Source organism: Ascidia mentula, chromosome 2 (genome assembly GCF_947561715.1).
Source record: "Ascidia mentula chromosome 2, kaAscMent1.1, whole genome shotgun sequence".
NCBI classification, from domain to species: Eukaryota; Metazoa; Chordata; class Ascidiacea; order Phlebobranchia; family Ascidiidae; genus Ascidia; species Ascidia mentula.
Window position 1 is genome coordinate 17,876,557 of NC_138567.1, and position 16,581 is coordinate 17,893,137.

Here is a 16,581-nt window from a genome sequence, read left to right on the forward strand (position 1 = left end):
AATGAGAAATGAATGACGGGCGCAAAGTCACGGCGCCGGAACGGGAGCGGTTTCTAGTAAAGAAACGCAATTGTACAATCAATACGTAAACAAATTTACACTATAGCAAAATCAATCGCACTCACCGAACTGTTTTGCGACCGATCTTATTCAGAGAATTGTCCGTCGTGACAACACATTTTCAGTAGCATTATTATAATCCAGTAAAGTTTCAATTGCTGCAAGGCACAGTAAACAAACTATTTCGCAGTTTTGCTTATTCAAATAGAATCATTATTATTAAAGATACCACAATAACTGGTAACACAACTAGCCAAGAAAAAACACAACCATGCGGTCTGCACGCGCACGGCTACTGCGCAGCCTTTGTGACGCAATAACGGAAGTTGTGCCAAACATAGAAAACGTAATGGAAAGAACTAACGAAATCGGGTTTGGGAATCTACATCCTCCCCCCCAAAATTGGGCATTGTACCAATTTTACATCAACACAAAGATTCACAAACAGTTTTCAGTTCAGTCTCATCCTGTGCGGCAGGGATTACCACGCAGAGTTTAGTGATGGGTCTCCTGAGGACGCCGCCGGCCGTCTTCACTTCAACGCTCCTCACCACCTGGTGTTTGTCATGGAATAGTTCGGTAACTCTACCGAGAGGCCATCGACATCGTGGAGCAGAATCATCGACGAGTAGCACAACATCACCTTTGGAAAAGTTACTTTTTCGGGTGTGCCATTTTTGTCTGGAGATGATTGTCCGGGGGTACTCCCTCAGCCATCGTTGCCAAAACTCATCGGCAACATGTTGAACCAGGCGGTATCGGCGTCTGGCGTAGCAATCGCTCGGGTAGGTAATCGTCGGCGGCAGTCCCACAGATGGGTTAATTCGTAATAGGTGGTTTGGCGTCAAGGGCATGTCCTCACCGACATCCAGGGGGACTTCAGTTAGTGGTCGTGAATTTACGATGTTCTCCACTTCCAACAGCAACGTGTGTAGGGCGTCATCGTCTAGTTTTCCCTCAGGATAAATCGCCATCATAATTCTTCGGACGGTTCTGATCATCCGTTCCCACACTCCACCCATGTGGCTTGCTCCTGGTGGGTTGAACGACCACTTCACCTTCCGCTGGCGCAGGTAGTCGCAGATCTGATTTTGGTTCCATTTCTCCACGTCTTCCTTCATAACGCGGTTTGCTCCGACGAAATTGGTTCCATTATCCGAGTAAATGTGTGATATTGGACCACGTCGTGCAAGAAATCGCCTCAAGACGTTCAAAAAGGCGTCTGTAGTTAGGTCGGCAGCAACTTCTAGATGAACAGCACGTGTCGTCATACACGTAAACAGACATCCGTACCTTTTAATTTCGCATCTGCGTTGTCTGATCAGCAAAGGTCCGAAATAGTCCACACCGACGTGTGAGAATGGTGGTTCGTCAACCTGCAATCTGGACGGAGGCAGGTCAGCCATCAGCTGCTGACCTGGCCTGGCATTTCTTCGTCGGCAAAACAAGCAATGGCGTATAACCCGACGAACAGTCGCTCGGGCGTTCACTATCCAGTAGCGCTGGCACAACAAACTCAATGTGTAGTTGATACCAGCATGCCCCGCACCTTGGGCGTGAATTTCTTGGGCAATTAATTCCGTTAGGCGACAATCATTGGGCAGAATCGCCGGATGCCTTGTTTCGTAGCACAACCTCGCGTTGTCGAGTCTGCCGCCAACACGAAGTATGTCGTCCTTCAATATAGGGTCGAGCCTATAGAGCGCAGATTTTGGCAGCAGTTTACCCGTGGGTAGCGATGCAAGCCAGTCATCAAAGTGCTGACGCTGCACAAACTTGACAAGTTCTGACTCAGCAATTATTAATTCGTCAACGGATATAGGCGAGTGTGACACGGTCACCTCTTTCTTTTTCGCTTTACAGTACAAGTAGCGTTTAAACCTGAGCAACCATGCAGTTGCCAGCTTCAAACGATGTAGTGACGAAAAATAGCCAATCAAACGATCAGTGCCTTTTTCTTCGAGCGTTGTGAGGAAAACATCCGCCTTGATTCTTTCCAAGTCAAAGCTTTTGTAGACCTCAGCAGTAGTTGGTATCTTGGTGAAACGATTTGGCCACTGGTCGGGTGTCTTTCGCAGAAACTCAGGTCCGGTTAACCACATTCCATTGCACAGTGCATTGGCAGTAACACCGCGAGACGCTGCATCAGCCGGGTTCTCGTCGGTTGGTACGTGCATCCAATCATGGACACATGAGTGATTCAAAATCTGTGTAATTCGATTTCGCGAAAATATAGGAAAGTTCTTGCTGTCGGCGTGCAAACTCTGCAGCACAATGGATGAGTCTGTCCAAAACAGACAAGGACAGTCTTCTAAATCAAGTTCCTCCTTCACTGCTCGTGACATTTTCACTGCATCCAAAGCAGCCTCCAGTTCCAGTCGTGGTATGGTTTGCCTTCCTGAACCGGAAAGCAGTGATTTGCCCATCACCAGCGAGCACGTAACGTTCGAGCGGTCATCTACTGACCTCAGGTAACAAGCACAACCTCGTGCTTCTGACGAAGCGTCAGCAAAAACATGTAACTGTACTTTGGACGCATTGGTGGTCATTCGATAAAAACGAGGTATTCTTACCTCACAAAGCTCACAGAGGCTTTCTCGCCATTTTCGCCACCTGGCTTGATCCGTGGTCGGCACGACATCGTCCCATCCAATCTTCTGTTGACACACGTCCCTGTAGATCAATCGAGCTTCTAGGACCACGGGTGCAACGAATCCAAGGGGGTCAAACAAGGAGTTTGTCACAGAGAGCATTCCACGTCGCGTGATCGGTTTGTCCGGCAGGACGACATTAAATCCAAATTCGTCCTCTGGAAGACGCCAGCTGATTCCCAGAACACGTTCCTGTACCTCTCCGCCAAGCGGAATGTTCTGGATTGATTTGGACCTTTCCTCATTAGGAACAGAGGTCGTCACAGCGTCACTCGATGACAACCATTTTGTCAGCCTGAAACCTCCCATGGACAGCAAACTTCTTAAATTTTCCACCATTTTCATTCCCATTGCTTCTGTGGGGATTGATAATAAACAATCGTCCACATAAAAGTTTTTTCTCACGACCTCGGTGACACGAGGATCAAAAAACTTCCCAAATTCACGTGCAGTTTCACGTAGGCAGAATGTGGCGCAGCTTGGGGACGACTTTGCGCCAAATAAATGAACAGTCATTCGGTGCGGCACAGGGTCCTTTAGTGTGTCGCCTCCTGGCCACCACAGGAATCTGAAGGCGTCACGATCCTGCTGTGTGACGCGTACTTGGTGGAACATGGCTTCTATGTCCGCAACCAAAGCCACGGCTTCTTTGCGGAATCTCAAAAGCACTCCAACCAACGAGTTCATCAAGTCTGGTCCTTTCATCAAGTGATCGTTTATAGAGTTACCGTCGCACTTTGCGGCACAGTCAAAAACGATCCGAAGCTTTTCCGGCTTCTTTGGGTTGACCACGGGATGGTGAGGAAGGTACCACTTCCGACCGTCAGTACTAATTTCTTCTTCTGGTACCCGTTCGGCATAACCCTTATCCAGAAGGATTTGCATCTGCTGTACATACCTTTGACTTAAACTTGCATCATGCGACAAACGCTTCTTAAGACCAGACAGTCGTTTCTGTGCCAATTTCAAAGTGTTGGGAAGAATATCTGCCGAATTTCGCCACAACAGTGGCAGCTGGTAATGTCCATCTTTGTGTTCCACTTGCTTGGTCATGATGTCATATGCAATGACGTCCTCCGCTGAAAACTTCAATCCAAACTCCATTGCTTCCCTGTTGCTCCGGAGCCACTGTAGGAAGGATTCAGCATCCCCCAAATCACCACTTCGCATGGGGTAAGTTTCACCATCATCGGTCACGATGACGTCATCGATGTTATTAAAGGGATTGAAACGTTCAATTCCCTGCAACAGAAAACTACAGCCCCTGGGGGTTTTCTGTGGAGCATAACCTCTTAGCAACCAACCCAGAGGCGTTTTGACAGCGTCCGGGTACTCCGGATCAGGAGAGAACCGACTCTCCAAACATCGATGAACTAAGTAGTTGTCTGTACCAATAAGTAATGTGACAGACCCACCTTTGATTTGCGGTAAATGCACTCCCTGCAGATGCTTGGGACGAACAGATGTTCCAAACTTTGGGACATGCTCAGGCGGAACAGGTATTTCGTCAAGTAGCGTCACTTCCGGTAAATTGAACTCCTCTCCTCCCATCAAGGGCAGTACTGACATGGAGATTTTCACGGTGTTCAGCTCCTTTGCACCATTGATCGAACCGAGCTGCATACGAACGGGTTCGCCTTCTACCTCAACATCCAACATGTCGATCAGCCGTTTCTCACAGAAGGTTTTGTCCGAACCAGTGTCCAGCAGAGCATATGTTTCAATTTCCTTATCCCCGACGCGGACTCGAACAGGAACAATGTCTAACCAAGCGGACAATGAGTTGCTACCATGACAGCCCACGGTATTCAAGCAACTACCCTGCGTCAAAGACGCCGAGTCATTTCCATTTTTGTCCTCCGAAGATGCATCTGTCGGTCGAGGTCTCGCCGGATTGTGCAGTAGCACATGATGGTATGCACTTCCACAACCTTCCTCATGGCAAACCGTCTTACTGCTACAATCGACAACCATGTGTCCCACTTCGAGACACCGGAAACACAAACCTTTCGCTCTCACAAATTGTCGTCGCTCACGATGCGATTTTCGTTTAAACGCATAGCAGACGCCGAGGTCATGCGGCTTTGCACAACAAGGACACGGTCTCTTTCGTTGTGTTGACCGTTGTTCGTTCTGCACCGATTTCTGTGCACTAGTAGTAGCAATGGCGTTGTATGACGTCGCCTTTTGTCGTTTGATACCTTGATTCTTTTCAGGGCCTGAAGGAAAGAGACCTTTCCCATATATCGAATTTGCTTCCTCACTCTGCTTTACAACGAAATTTGCAAAATCCACGAAACGCGCGACTCTACCCGTTTCCCTTTGCAATGCAACAGATACAGATACCCACTTACATTGCATCTCCACAGGTAGCTTGCTAGCAATAGCAACAATAAAACCGACGGAATCTACGGTAGACATGCCAGTGATTTCCTCCAATGATACGCAGCATCTCTTAAGGAGGACGGCCAACTTTTCCAAACCGTCGGGGTCGTTTCGTCCAATCTTCGGACTTTCTTGCAACTTCCTTTCGCAGCAACGAGCGATGATATGTGGTTGACCATAGCGTTCGTACAATTCTTTCCAAGCAAGTTCGTAGCTGACTGCAGGGTTTGAGGATGACGTATAGTGCCTCAGCTTTTCATTGACACTCGGCGTGCAATGTTGCAGCAAGTACGTAAGTCTTAAATCATCACAGTCCAATCTGCTAGCAATATGAATTTTGTATCGATTTGCAAATGACCAATAGTCCATAGGGTCCCCATCAAACTTTGTTATTTGTGGTTTTGGCAGAAAACGTTCACCAACCTCCGTATAATGTGGTCTAAATTGTGTCGTAGAGGTATGTCCGTTATGTGGCGAGTAAATATTATCACGTGGTACCTTTTGGCGACTAGGACGTTCGAATTCCTTGAACTTTATTTCATTTGGTTTAGGATCTTCGATCACTAATTCTTCAGGAACCTTGGGACACACTGTGTCTTTTCGGGGTTCGTATTTTAACGAACAAACACTCCCAACTTCTTCCCATGCGTTCAGTTCGGCTTCTGCTAATTCTAACTTCCGTTGAGATTCGCGATCAGCGATTTCAGCTTCCAATTTTCTTTTATCTAGTTCTCGTTCAAGAGTGAACTCGGCTTGTTTTAATTCCTCTTCTTTTCGTTCTTCATCTTGCTTGCGTGCTAAACGAGCAAGATTTAGCTTCACACGACTTTCCTTTAACTTAATACTGTATGTCGAGCTCCTAGAAGATCTTACGCTCCCAGTGTGAATAGTGGATTCACATGGTTTCGACGTTCTACTTGCGGGCGGTGAACGGCTACCAGCTTCGGAGACAGGCACCGGTGTTGAAATGTCTCGCAGCCACTGCCTGACGCGAGTGTCAAATTCGTTCTTGCCTCGAACACAATCCCTTTTTCGAGACACGCTTCCCGGCATTGTGGCCTCATCAGACATATCTTCACACAGGTTCATAACCTCGGTGTAGCTTGCTTCTACGGCAAGCAACGCTTCTTGCAGTTTTTCCTTTTCGCGGTTGAGCATCACCCTCTCAGCATCGAGGTAATCATCTTGTAACTGTTTTAATGCACAGCCAAGCCGTTTTCTCTTCTTCTTTGTCAGGACAGGCATGTTGTGACGTCACAAACGGTTGTAACAATGACAGTTCGAAACTTGTATGTAACGTGCTTTTTCTAGCCGATCGGTAACGCTACACGTTGCACAGCGGTTCAGCACAAAATGTCTCGAAACGCGCTCCTAGCTTCCCAGGTAGTCACCAAGTACAGGACACAAAACACAGTTGTATTCAATGTGAAATGAATGACGGGCGCAAAGTCACGGCGCCGGAACGGGAGCGGTTTCTAGTAAAGAAACGCAATTGTACAATCAATACGTAAACAAATTTACACTATAGCAAAATCAATCGCACTCACCGAACTGTTTTGCGACCGATCTTATTCAGAGAATTGTCCGTCGTGACAACACATTTTCAGTAGCATTATTATAATCCAGTAAAATTTCAATTGCTGCAAGGCACAGTAAACAAACTATTTCGCAGTTTTGCTTATTCAAATAGAATCATTATTATTAAAGATACCACAATAACTGGTAACACAACTAGCCAAGAAAAAACACAACCATGCGGTCTGCACGCGCACGGCTACTGCGCAGCCTTTGTGACGCAATAACGGAAGTTGTGCCAAACATAGAAAACGTAATGGAAAGAACTAACGAAATCGGGTTTGGGAATCTACACCTGTTGTTACATCGTAAATCTACTGTCTCCCCAAATGGTAAATTTCTGTATAAATAGCGCCTCCACGTGGAAGAATTCTCCCCTCGTGTTCGGCAAGTTTGCTGACAACTGTAGTTAGTTTCGTGGGTCTACGAATCTTGTGTCATTTGTTTTGCAGGAAATTTAAGTTAATTATTCTTAACAAGTTAAGTAACCTGTTTTTATTGCTGTGAACATCAGGTCTCACAGTAATTAGTGACCCAGTTGTTTTCGGTAAGTGTTGTTTTATTTGCATGTGTGTTTATGTCAATAACCATTGTCTTGAATTGTCAAACCTGGTTTAAAGTGTACTTTGTTTATTACTTGCAGTTCGACTTGAATGCTCGTTGAAAAATAACTGTTTAAAGTCCTGGTCAAAACGTTTCGGTAAGAATGTTTTTATCTTTGAAACCGGCATTTTTCTATCGTACTCATGGCCCAATATTTCATTTAGAAAACCGTCCGCCTAATCCCGTGAAGTACATCTCGCTAATTGAAGCCAACAAGGGCTTTGTTAATACAATAAACTGTTGGAATTTTGTTGGATATTAGTGGGAAGAAGCCTGTAGTTGGGACCTGGCAGGCGCGTTTTTGAATCTACGTAGAAGCACCAGAGTGGACGTCTGTGCCCACCAGGAGCACTGAAGTAGGCGTTACATTCGAAGTTTTCGAAACGTTTGCAAAACAAACGTTTTTGATTTAAAGTGAAGCTATGCCTGGAAGTGAAGGAGGTCAATCCTTTTCATCACCAATATCTAGGCACCAAGTAGTGCTGAAAAAACATGCTGCACCATCAATGATCCAACTGAAGCATGACAAAGAATTACTGAATGACTGGTATAAGACTGCTGAAAATGCAATCATGTACAAAGATATTTCATTGGTTAATTCTGTTTCAAAACGTATTGAAGAAGTTTCAACTCGCTTGATAAACACATACTCTAAGCTTTTAGAGTGGGTACCATCAGGTGAAAGGCATGATGACTTTCAACTACAGTTACAGGAAGTCATTCAATGTAAGAAGGAAATGGAAGCAAGAATTGGTCAGTTTCAAACGAATTTCAAAATTCAGGTTGGAGAGAACATTGATGTTAGTTCTTCGTCATTCGTTACATCTCCAGTTGCTGTTCGTACTTTTCCGGCTGTGCAACAGGCCCGAAGTGCGAGGACGAGCTCTTCCAAGTCTACCCATTTTTCAAGAAGCTCTACAAAGACACAGGGAAGTACATCATCCAGTGTAAAGCGGTTGGAAGCAAAGGTTCGTCTTGAAAAGGCTCAAGTGAGATCACGGCATGTTGAGAAAACACAACAAATTGAACATGAAAAACAACAACTTGAACATGAAAAACAAAAACTTGAAGCTCAAAGGCAAACACTAGCAGCACAGTGTGAAATTGAAGAAGCTGAAGCAGAAGTTAAAATTTGGGAGGCAGCTTCTAATGTGTCTCTAGATGATGGGAAAATGAGATCAAATGAAACCGATATTCCAAAACTTTTTCATAATGGTCTTGCTGAAGAAAATGAAGTTCTATTGTTGAAGCCCTGCAAGTCCAAGTACACCTCTCCGCTGGACAAAGCTGACCCAGCAAACCCATCTAAAGCAGAAACTGTACAACCTGAAAGTGCTGTTGTGCGTGGAATAATGGCTGCAGTTGGTGATGCAATGTCTACACCAAAAACAGATTCACTGAAATTTCATGGAGAACCAATGGATTATTGGCCATTTATCAGAAGTTTCGAAGCCACTATTGAAAAGAAGGCACCTTCTGATCGAGTAAAGATGAACTATCTAATGAATTATTGCAAAGGAAAAGCTTACTCATTAATTGAGCATTGTACAGTTATGCCACCTGAATTGGGATATGCTCAAGCTCAAAGCATTCTATATGACAATTTCGGAAAACCATACATAGTGTCAAGAGCCTTTGTTCGCCAACTTACAAGTGGTCCAAATCTCAAACCAGATGATTCTGATGGTTTGCAGCAGTTTGCTACTTCACTGCGCAAATGTCTTTTGATTTTGAAAGGCTTGGGAAATTTTAGTGATCTGAACACCACTGACAGGTTGGTTGAGTTGGTATTGAAGTTACCATACAACTCACAGAATTTGTGGAAACGTCGTGCGGCTACTATTCTCCGAGAAAAGGGTGAAGAAGCAAATTTCCAGCATTTAGTGGAGTTTGTTGAAGAAGAAGCAGAGGTTGCCAACACTGTTTTTGCAAAACTGCTGGTACCTCGCAAAAGAGAAGAAAGGAAGCCCCAGGACAAGCCACCCAAGAAGAGTTCTGTTCACACAGTTGTAACCAAGGCGAATAGAGCGCCCACACAGACCAGGTTTACAAAATCAGTTTCGAAGTGCTTGTTCTGCAGCCAAAGTCACTCCTTCGTTGACTGCCCTAGTTTGAAGAAAAAATCTGTTTCAGAAAGAGCCAACTGGTTTCGTGAGAAGTATTTATGTTTCAATTGCCTAAATCCTGGTCACATTGCAAAGCAGTGCAAAGAAGCTGTTACTTGTTCTGTAGAAGGTTGTGGAAGAAAGCACCATGCATTATTGCATTTGCCCACAAGAAGTGCATCAGCTATAAGAAATCCTGATGCAAGAAATGTAAGTTCATCTGTAAGTGATGTGCCTTGTACAGGGAAGGTTTGTTGCAACACATCAAAGAATGGAAGGAGTGCATATATGAGTGTCCTACCTGTAAAGTTTGTTGCCAATGGCAGAGAATTCGAGTCCTATGCCTTTCTTGACATTGGGTCCGATGCTACGTTTTGTCATACAAAGCTAATCGAAAAACTTGGTTTAAAGGGAAAGTTCAAACGCATTCAAATGGATACACTTGGGCGGAGGCCAAAGATGCTAGAAGGAATTGGTGTTGATTTACAAGTGGTATCCATGGATGGTAATGAAGTCATCAACATTGAAGAAGCCATGTCCGTGGATCATATTCCAGTAAGTCCATACTCCTACCCAACTGACGAGGATCTACAAAGCTTGCCTCATCTAAAAGGTCTTGAGATGCCAAAGGTTGACAGTGAGGAAATTATGCTGTTAATTGGTACCGATACACAGTATGCTCATCGCACCCTGGAGATTCGAACTGGAGGGAAAAAGGAGCCATTTGCTGCAAGAACTCCACTGGGGTGGTCGTTGATTGGTCCATCACCAGATAAAGGGTATGTGCAAGCCAATCGAATCAGAACATTGGAACTGGATCAAAGAATACAAAGGTCATGGTACCAAGATTTTTGTGAAGAACCTGGAGATTTGCAATTCCCCACATCTAAGGAAGACAGAAAGGTTTTAAAGTTTATGAAGGAAGAAGTTAAACATGTGGATGGACATTTTGTCCTACCTTTACCCAAGAGGAATAGCGTAAAATTACCTGGAGACAATTTAGTTTCAGCGCAAAAAAGATTGCTGTATTTGCAAAAGCGCTTGCAAAAGGATGACTTCCTTTGCAAAGGATATGTGGAAAGAATTCAAGAGTACATAGACAAAGGATATGCTGAACAGGTGCCAACTGAAGAACTACAAACAAGTGACCCCACGTGGTACCTTCCTCACCATCCAGTTTATCACCCACATAAACCAGACAAAGTCAGAGTCGTCTTTGATTGCGCTGCAACACAAAAAGGTGTGTCCTTAAACGATAGTCTCATGCAGGGTCCTGACCTTGTTAGTCTGGTCAGTGTGCTAACCCGCTTCCGAAAGAATCAAATTGCAATTGTTGGTGATGTGGAAGCTATGTTCCACCAAGTTAGAGTAAAGAAGAGTGATTCAATTTACTGAGGTTTTTATGGTGGCCTGAAGGTGATCTCACAAAGAAGCCAACAGTTCACCGAATGTTAGTCCACATATTTGGAGCCACCTCATCCCCATGTATGGCTACATTCTGTTTGAAGCACACCACTGAGGAATTTGGACATGAGTTTGACAAACATGTGTCTGAAATAGTGAAGCACAATTTTATGTAGATGATTGTTTAGCATCTGCACCTACTGAAGAGGAAGCAATTAAGACTGTTTTCCAACTTTGTAAATTGCTACAAAGGGGAGGTTTTCGTCTCACAAAGTGGATTTCAAACAGCCAAGCAGTTTTGGACCGGATCCCTGAAACTGAAATAGCAAAATCAATGAAAGATATCAGCCCGAAAGAAAGTGTCAAGGAAAGAGTGCTGGGCGTGTATTGGAATGTATTTGAGGACAAGTTTGGGTTTCGAACAAGAAGCTATATTGACGAACAAAGACTTACCAGAAGAAGACTTTTGTCGGTCATTAATTCCCTATATGATCCTCTTGGTTTTGCAGCACCTGTTGTTTTAGTTGCAAAAAGAATCCAGCAAGAAGTTATTCAGTTGAAGTTGGGCTGGGATGACACAATCCCAGAATTCCTGTCCGAAAAGTGGAAAAAATGGTGTGGTCAGCTGCCTGAACTTAAGCAGCTTTTATTGCCAAGATGTTTGAACCCACCAGATTTTGGAAGAGTGATTGAACGCCAAATCCACCATTTCTGTGATGCATCTGTAAATGGTTATGGATTTGTTACTTACCTTCGACAAGAGGATGAGAATCATTGTGTATATTGTTCTTTTCTGTGTGGAAAATCTAAGGTCACTCCACCAAAAAGTGAAAGCATTCCCAGATTGGAACTTGTTGCAGCTGTTCTTGCTGTTAAAGCTGACAAGTGGTTACATGAACACTTGGACTATCCTGATTGTAGATCTACATTTTGGACTGACTCAAGTGCTGTTCTTTTTAGCATTTCAAATGAGAGAAAGCGTTTTTCCACATTTGTGGCAAATCGTTTATCAAAAATACATCAGCAAACTACCACATCCCAATGGAGGCATGTAGGAACCAAGCAGAATCCGGCTGATGAAGCATCACGAGGAATTTCAGTGAAGAAGCTGCTTGGATCAAGTTTATGGCTCAAGGGTCCGAGATTTTTACAGAAGCATGAAAGTTCTTGGCCATGTAACCCTGCCCTTAAGGAATGTGTACCAGACGAATTTAAGCCAATTGAAGTAAAAAAGTCAATGGCAACTTGCTGTTGACACTTTAATAAACAGGTTTTCGTCATTGTTTAAGTTGAAGAAGGCAGTAGCCTGGATATTGCGGTACAAACTCTACCTGCATTCGAAGAAAACTGTTCAGAAGGGAAAACTGACTGTTGAAGAGATTTTACAGGCAGAGCTGGAATTGGTGAAGTATGTCCAAAGGTCAGCGTTTCCAATTGCATTTGAAGCTCTGTCGAATTTAGGCACAGATCAAAAGGGTCGTCGCTGGTTGAAGAAGTCTAACCAAACGAAGTGCTTAAACAAGTTAAACCCGCAACTGATAAGCGGTGTCCTTCGACTTGGAGGAAGATTGGACAACGCACCCATTCCTTTTGAATCCAGACATCCCATCATCTTACCAAGTAATCACCATTTGACAAAGCTAATTATTACGCATTACCACGAGCAAGGCGGTCATTCAGGGACTGCACATACATGGACGGCGATCCGCCAGAAGTACTGGATTGTCAAGGGTGGTGCAGCTGTCCGTCGTGCTCTCGTTCACTGTATACCTTGCCGCAAACGCAACGTGCCTCGCAGTCAGCAACTGATGGCAGATCTACCACCAGCACGCTTGAAGCCGAACGAGCCACCATTCTCGTACACCGGAATCGATTTTTTCGGTCCGTTTTTAGTGAAGCGCGGCCGTAGCGAAGTAAAGAGATATGGCTGCATTTTTACCTGCATGACGATGCGTGCCGTGCATATCGAAGTTGCCGAAGATTTGTCAACCGACTCGTTCATAAACGCCTTGAGAAGATTTATTGCCCGAAGAGGAAAGCCAGTTGAAATTTATAGCGACAATGGAACGAATTTTGTGGGAGCAGAGCGTGTTTTACGCGAAGCCCTGGAGGAGCTGAACAAGGAGAAGCTGGAAGCTCATCTTCAACAGAAAGGAATAAAATGGGCGTTTAATCCCCCAGCAGCAAGTCACATGGGCGGCATATGGGAGAGATTAATCCGTTCCATACGAAAAATCCTGAACTCGATGCTACACAAGTCCCCGATTATTAGTGAAGATACCCTACGTACGTTGATGGTGGAAGTTGAAAATATACTCAACTCCAGACCGTTGACGCCCGTCACGTTTAGTCCAAGCAACGACGTTCCTTTGACACCCAATCACATTCTGTTACAGAAGCCAAGCCCTATTATGGCACCTGGGCAATTTGACGAAAAGGACAACTACACCCGCCGTCGCTGGCGCCAAGTGCAGTTCTTAGCTGACGAATTTTGGAGACGATGGACCAATGAGTACTTGCCAACCATCGCTTTGCGGCAAAAGTGGCCAGACAGAAGAAAAAATATCGAAGTCGGCGATATTGTTCTCGTTGTTAACGAATCTATGCCCCGTCGAGGCTGGGACCTTGGTCGAGTTATAAATACCTATCCGGACAAACATGGAGTTGTCAGACAAGTCGACGTCAAAACGAAATCAAACATAATCAAAAGGCCAATTGCAAAGTTGTGCCTTGTTTTCGAGGCTAGCGGTTCCCAAGTGCATTCGACAGGCTCCGACAACTAGTCGTCGACTACTAGTATTGAGCGTGGTGCTCTAAATTGAAGGAAGACATGAAGAAATGAACGCTATGCCGTTGAGCTAACACCCACGCATGTTTATTCATACAGACTTTGCTGCAACTAGCCAATTGAAATTGGCAAATTTTTCGTCTCCGTAACTTGTGCGATTTACGATGTTATTTTTTGTTTGTGAATTGGAAATGTACTCTTCTGAGCCGTACATTTGTGGGGGAGGATGTTACATCGTAAATCTACTGTCTCCCCAAATGGTAAATTTCTGTATAAATAGCGCCTCCACGTGGAAGAATTCTCCCCTCGTGTTCGGCAAGTTTGCTGACAACTGTAGTTAGTTTCGTGGGTCTACGAATCTTGTGTCATTTGTTTTGCAGGAAATTTAAGTTAATTATTCTTAACAAGTTAAGTAACCTGTTTTTATTGCTGTGAACATCAGGTCTCACAGTAATTAGTGACCCAGTTGTTTTCGGTAAGTGTTGTTTTATTTGCATGTGTGTTTATGTCAATAACCATTGTCTTGAATTGTCAAACCTGGTTTAAAGTGTACTTTGTTTATTACTTGCAGTTCGACTTGAATGCTCGTTGAAAAATAACTGTTTAAAGTCCTGGTCAAAACGTTTCGGTAAGAATGTTTTATCTTTGAAACCGGCATTTTTCTATCGTACTCATGGCCCAATATTTCATTTAGAAAACCGTCCGCCTAATCCCGTGAAGTACAGTGGAAAACGCTGGTACTCCTGTATTGCTTTTGCGGTTGCACAACGTATGTAACTATGCGATTTCAGCACTTGTCCATTTTGCAGTATATGACTTTTCGTGAAAAAATATTTTTTTTCAGTACAAGCTTTATTATACAGTGGAAAACGCTGTTACTCCAGTATTACTTTTGCGGTTGCACAACGTATGTAACTATGCGATTTCAGCACTTGTCCATTTTGCAGTATATGACTTTTCGTGAAAAAATATTTTTTTTCAGTACAAGCTTTATTATACAGTGGAAAACGCTGGTACTCCAGTATTGCTTTTACGGTTGCACAACGTATGTAACTATGCGATTTTAGCACTTGTCCATTTTGCAGTATATGACTTTTCGATAAAAAATATTTTTTTTCAGTACAAACTTTATTATGCAGTGGAAAACGCTGTTACTCCAGTATTGCTTTTGCGGTTGCACAACGTATGTAACTATGCGATTTCAGCACTTGTCCATTTTGCAGTATATGACTTTTCGATAAAAAATATTTTTTTTCAGTACAAGCTTTATTATACAGTGGGAAACGCTGGTACTCCAGTATTGCTTTTGCGGTTGCACAACGTATGTACAGACTTTGCTGCAACTAGCCAATTGAAATTGGCAAATTTTTCGTCTCCGTAACTTGTGCGATTTACGATGTTATTTTTTGTTTGTGAATTGGAAATGTACTCTTCTGAGCCGTACATTTGTGGGGGAGGATGTTACATCGTAAATCTACTGTCTCCCCAAATGGTAAATTTCTGTATAAATAGCGCCTCCACGTGGAAGAATTCTCCCCTCGTGTTCGGCAAGTTTGCTGACAACTGTAGTTAGTTTCGTGGGTCTACGAATCTTGTGTCATTTGTTTTGCAGGAAATTTAAGTTAATTATTCTTAACAAGTTAAGTAACCTGTTTTTATTGCTGTGAACATCAGGTCTCACAGTAATTAGTGACCCAGTTGTTTTCGGTAAGTGTTGTTTTATTTGCATGTGTGTTTATGTCAATAACCATTGTCTTGAATTGTCAAACCTGGTTTAAAGTGTACTTTGTTTATTACTTGCAGTTCGACTTGAATGCTCGTTGAAAAATAACTGTTTAAAGTCCTGGTCAAAACGTTTCGGTAAGAATGTTTTATCTTTGAAACCGGCATTTTTCTATCGTACTCATGGCCCAATATTTCATTTAGAAAACCGTCCGCCTAATCCCGTGAAGTACATCTCGCTAATTGAAGCCAACAAGGGCTTTGTTAATACAATAAACTGTTGGAATTTTGTTGGATATTAGTGGGAAGAAGCCTGTAGTTGGGACCTGGCAGGCGCGTTTTTGAATCTACGTAGAAGCACCAGAGTGGACGTCTGTGCCCACCAGGAGCACTGAAGTAGGCGTTACACCTGTATTGCTTTTGCGGTTGCACAACGTATGTAACTGTGCGATTTCAGCACTTGTCCATTTTGCAGTATATGACTTTTCGATAAAAAATATTTTTTTTCAGTACAAGCTTTATTACACAATGGAAAACGCTGGTACTCCAGTATTGCTTTTGCGGTTGCACAACGTATGTAACTATGCGATTTCAGCACTTGTCTATTTTGCAGTATATGTTTTTTCGTAAAAAAAAATTATTTTTTTTCAGTACAAGTTTTATTATACAGTGGAAAACGCTGTTACTCCAGTATTGCTTTTGCGGTTGCACAACGTATGTAACTATGCGATTTCAGCACTTGTCCATTTTGCAGTATATGACTTTTCGTGAAAAAATATTTTTTTTCAGTACAAGCTTTATTATACAGTGGAAAACGCTGGTACTCCAGTATTGCTTTTGCGGTTGCACAACGTATGTAACTATGCGATTTCAGCACTTGTCCATTTTGCAGTATATGACTTTTCGATAAAAAATATTTTTTTTCAGTACAAGCTTTATTATGCAGTGGAAAACGCTGGTACTGCAGTGTTGCTTTTGCGGTTGCACAACGTATGTAACTATGCGATTTCAGCACTTGTCCATTTTGCAGTATATGACTTTTCGATAAAAAATATTTTTTTTCAGTACAAGCTTTATTATATAGTGGAAAACGCTGGTACTCCAGTATTGCTTTTGCGGTTGCACAACGTATGTAACTATGCGATTTCAGCACTTGTCCATTTTGCAGTATATGACTTTTCGTGAAAAAATATTTTTTTTCAGTACAAGCTTTATTATACAGTGGAAAACGCTGGTACTCCTGTATTGCTTTTGCGGTTGCACAACGTATGTAACTATGCGATTTCAG

At 43.3% G+C, this 16,581-nt stretch overlaps 2 protein-coding genes across 2 annotated transcripts; one reads left to right on the top strand and one right to left on the bottom strand.

Annotated features, from left to right (window-relative positions):
* Nucleotides 1-485: 485 nt before the first annotated feature.
* Nucleotides 486-6,341, bottom strand: LOC145890287 (uncharacterized). The gene has a single exon (XM_082981303.1). It carries the CDS (start codon nucleotides 6,339-6,341, stop codon nucleotides 486-488), a length of 5,856 nt encoding a protein of 1,951 aa, XP_082837429.1.
* A 1,355-nt stretch (nucleotides 6,342-7,696) lies between these two features.
* LOC145890289 (uncharacterized) lies at nucleotides 7,697-13,566 on the top strand. Its single transcript, XM_082981304.1, has 4 exons — nucleotides 7,697-8,274; nucleotides 8,353-10,757; nucleotides 10,972-12,008; nucleotides 12,073-13,566. The coding sequence occupies exons 1-4, from the start codon at nucleotides 7,697-7,699 to the stop codon at nucleotides 13,564-13,566; spliced, it is 5,514 nt and encodes a 1,837-aa protein (XP_082837430.1).
* The last annotated feature ends 3,015 nt before the right edge of the window (nucleotides 13,567-16,581 follow it).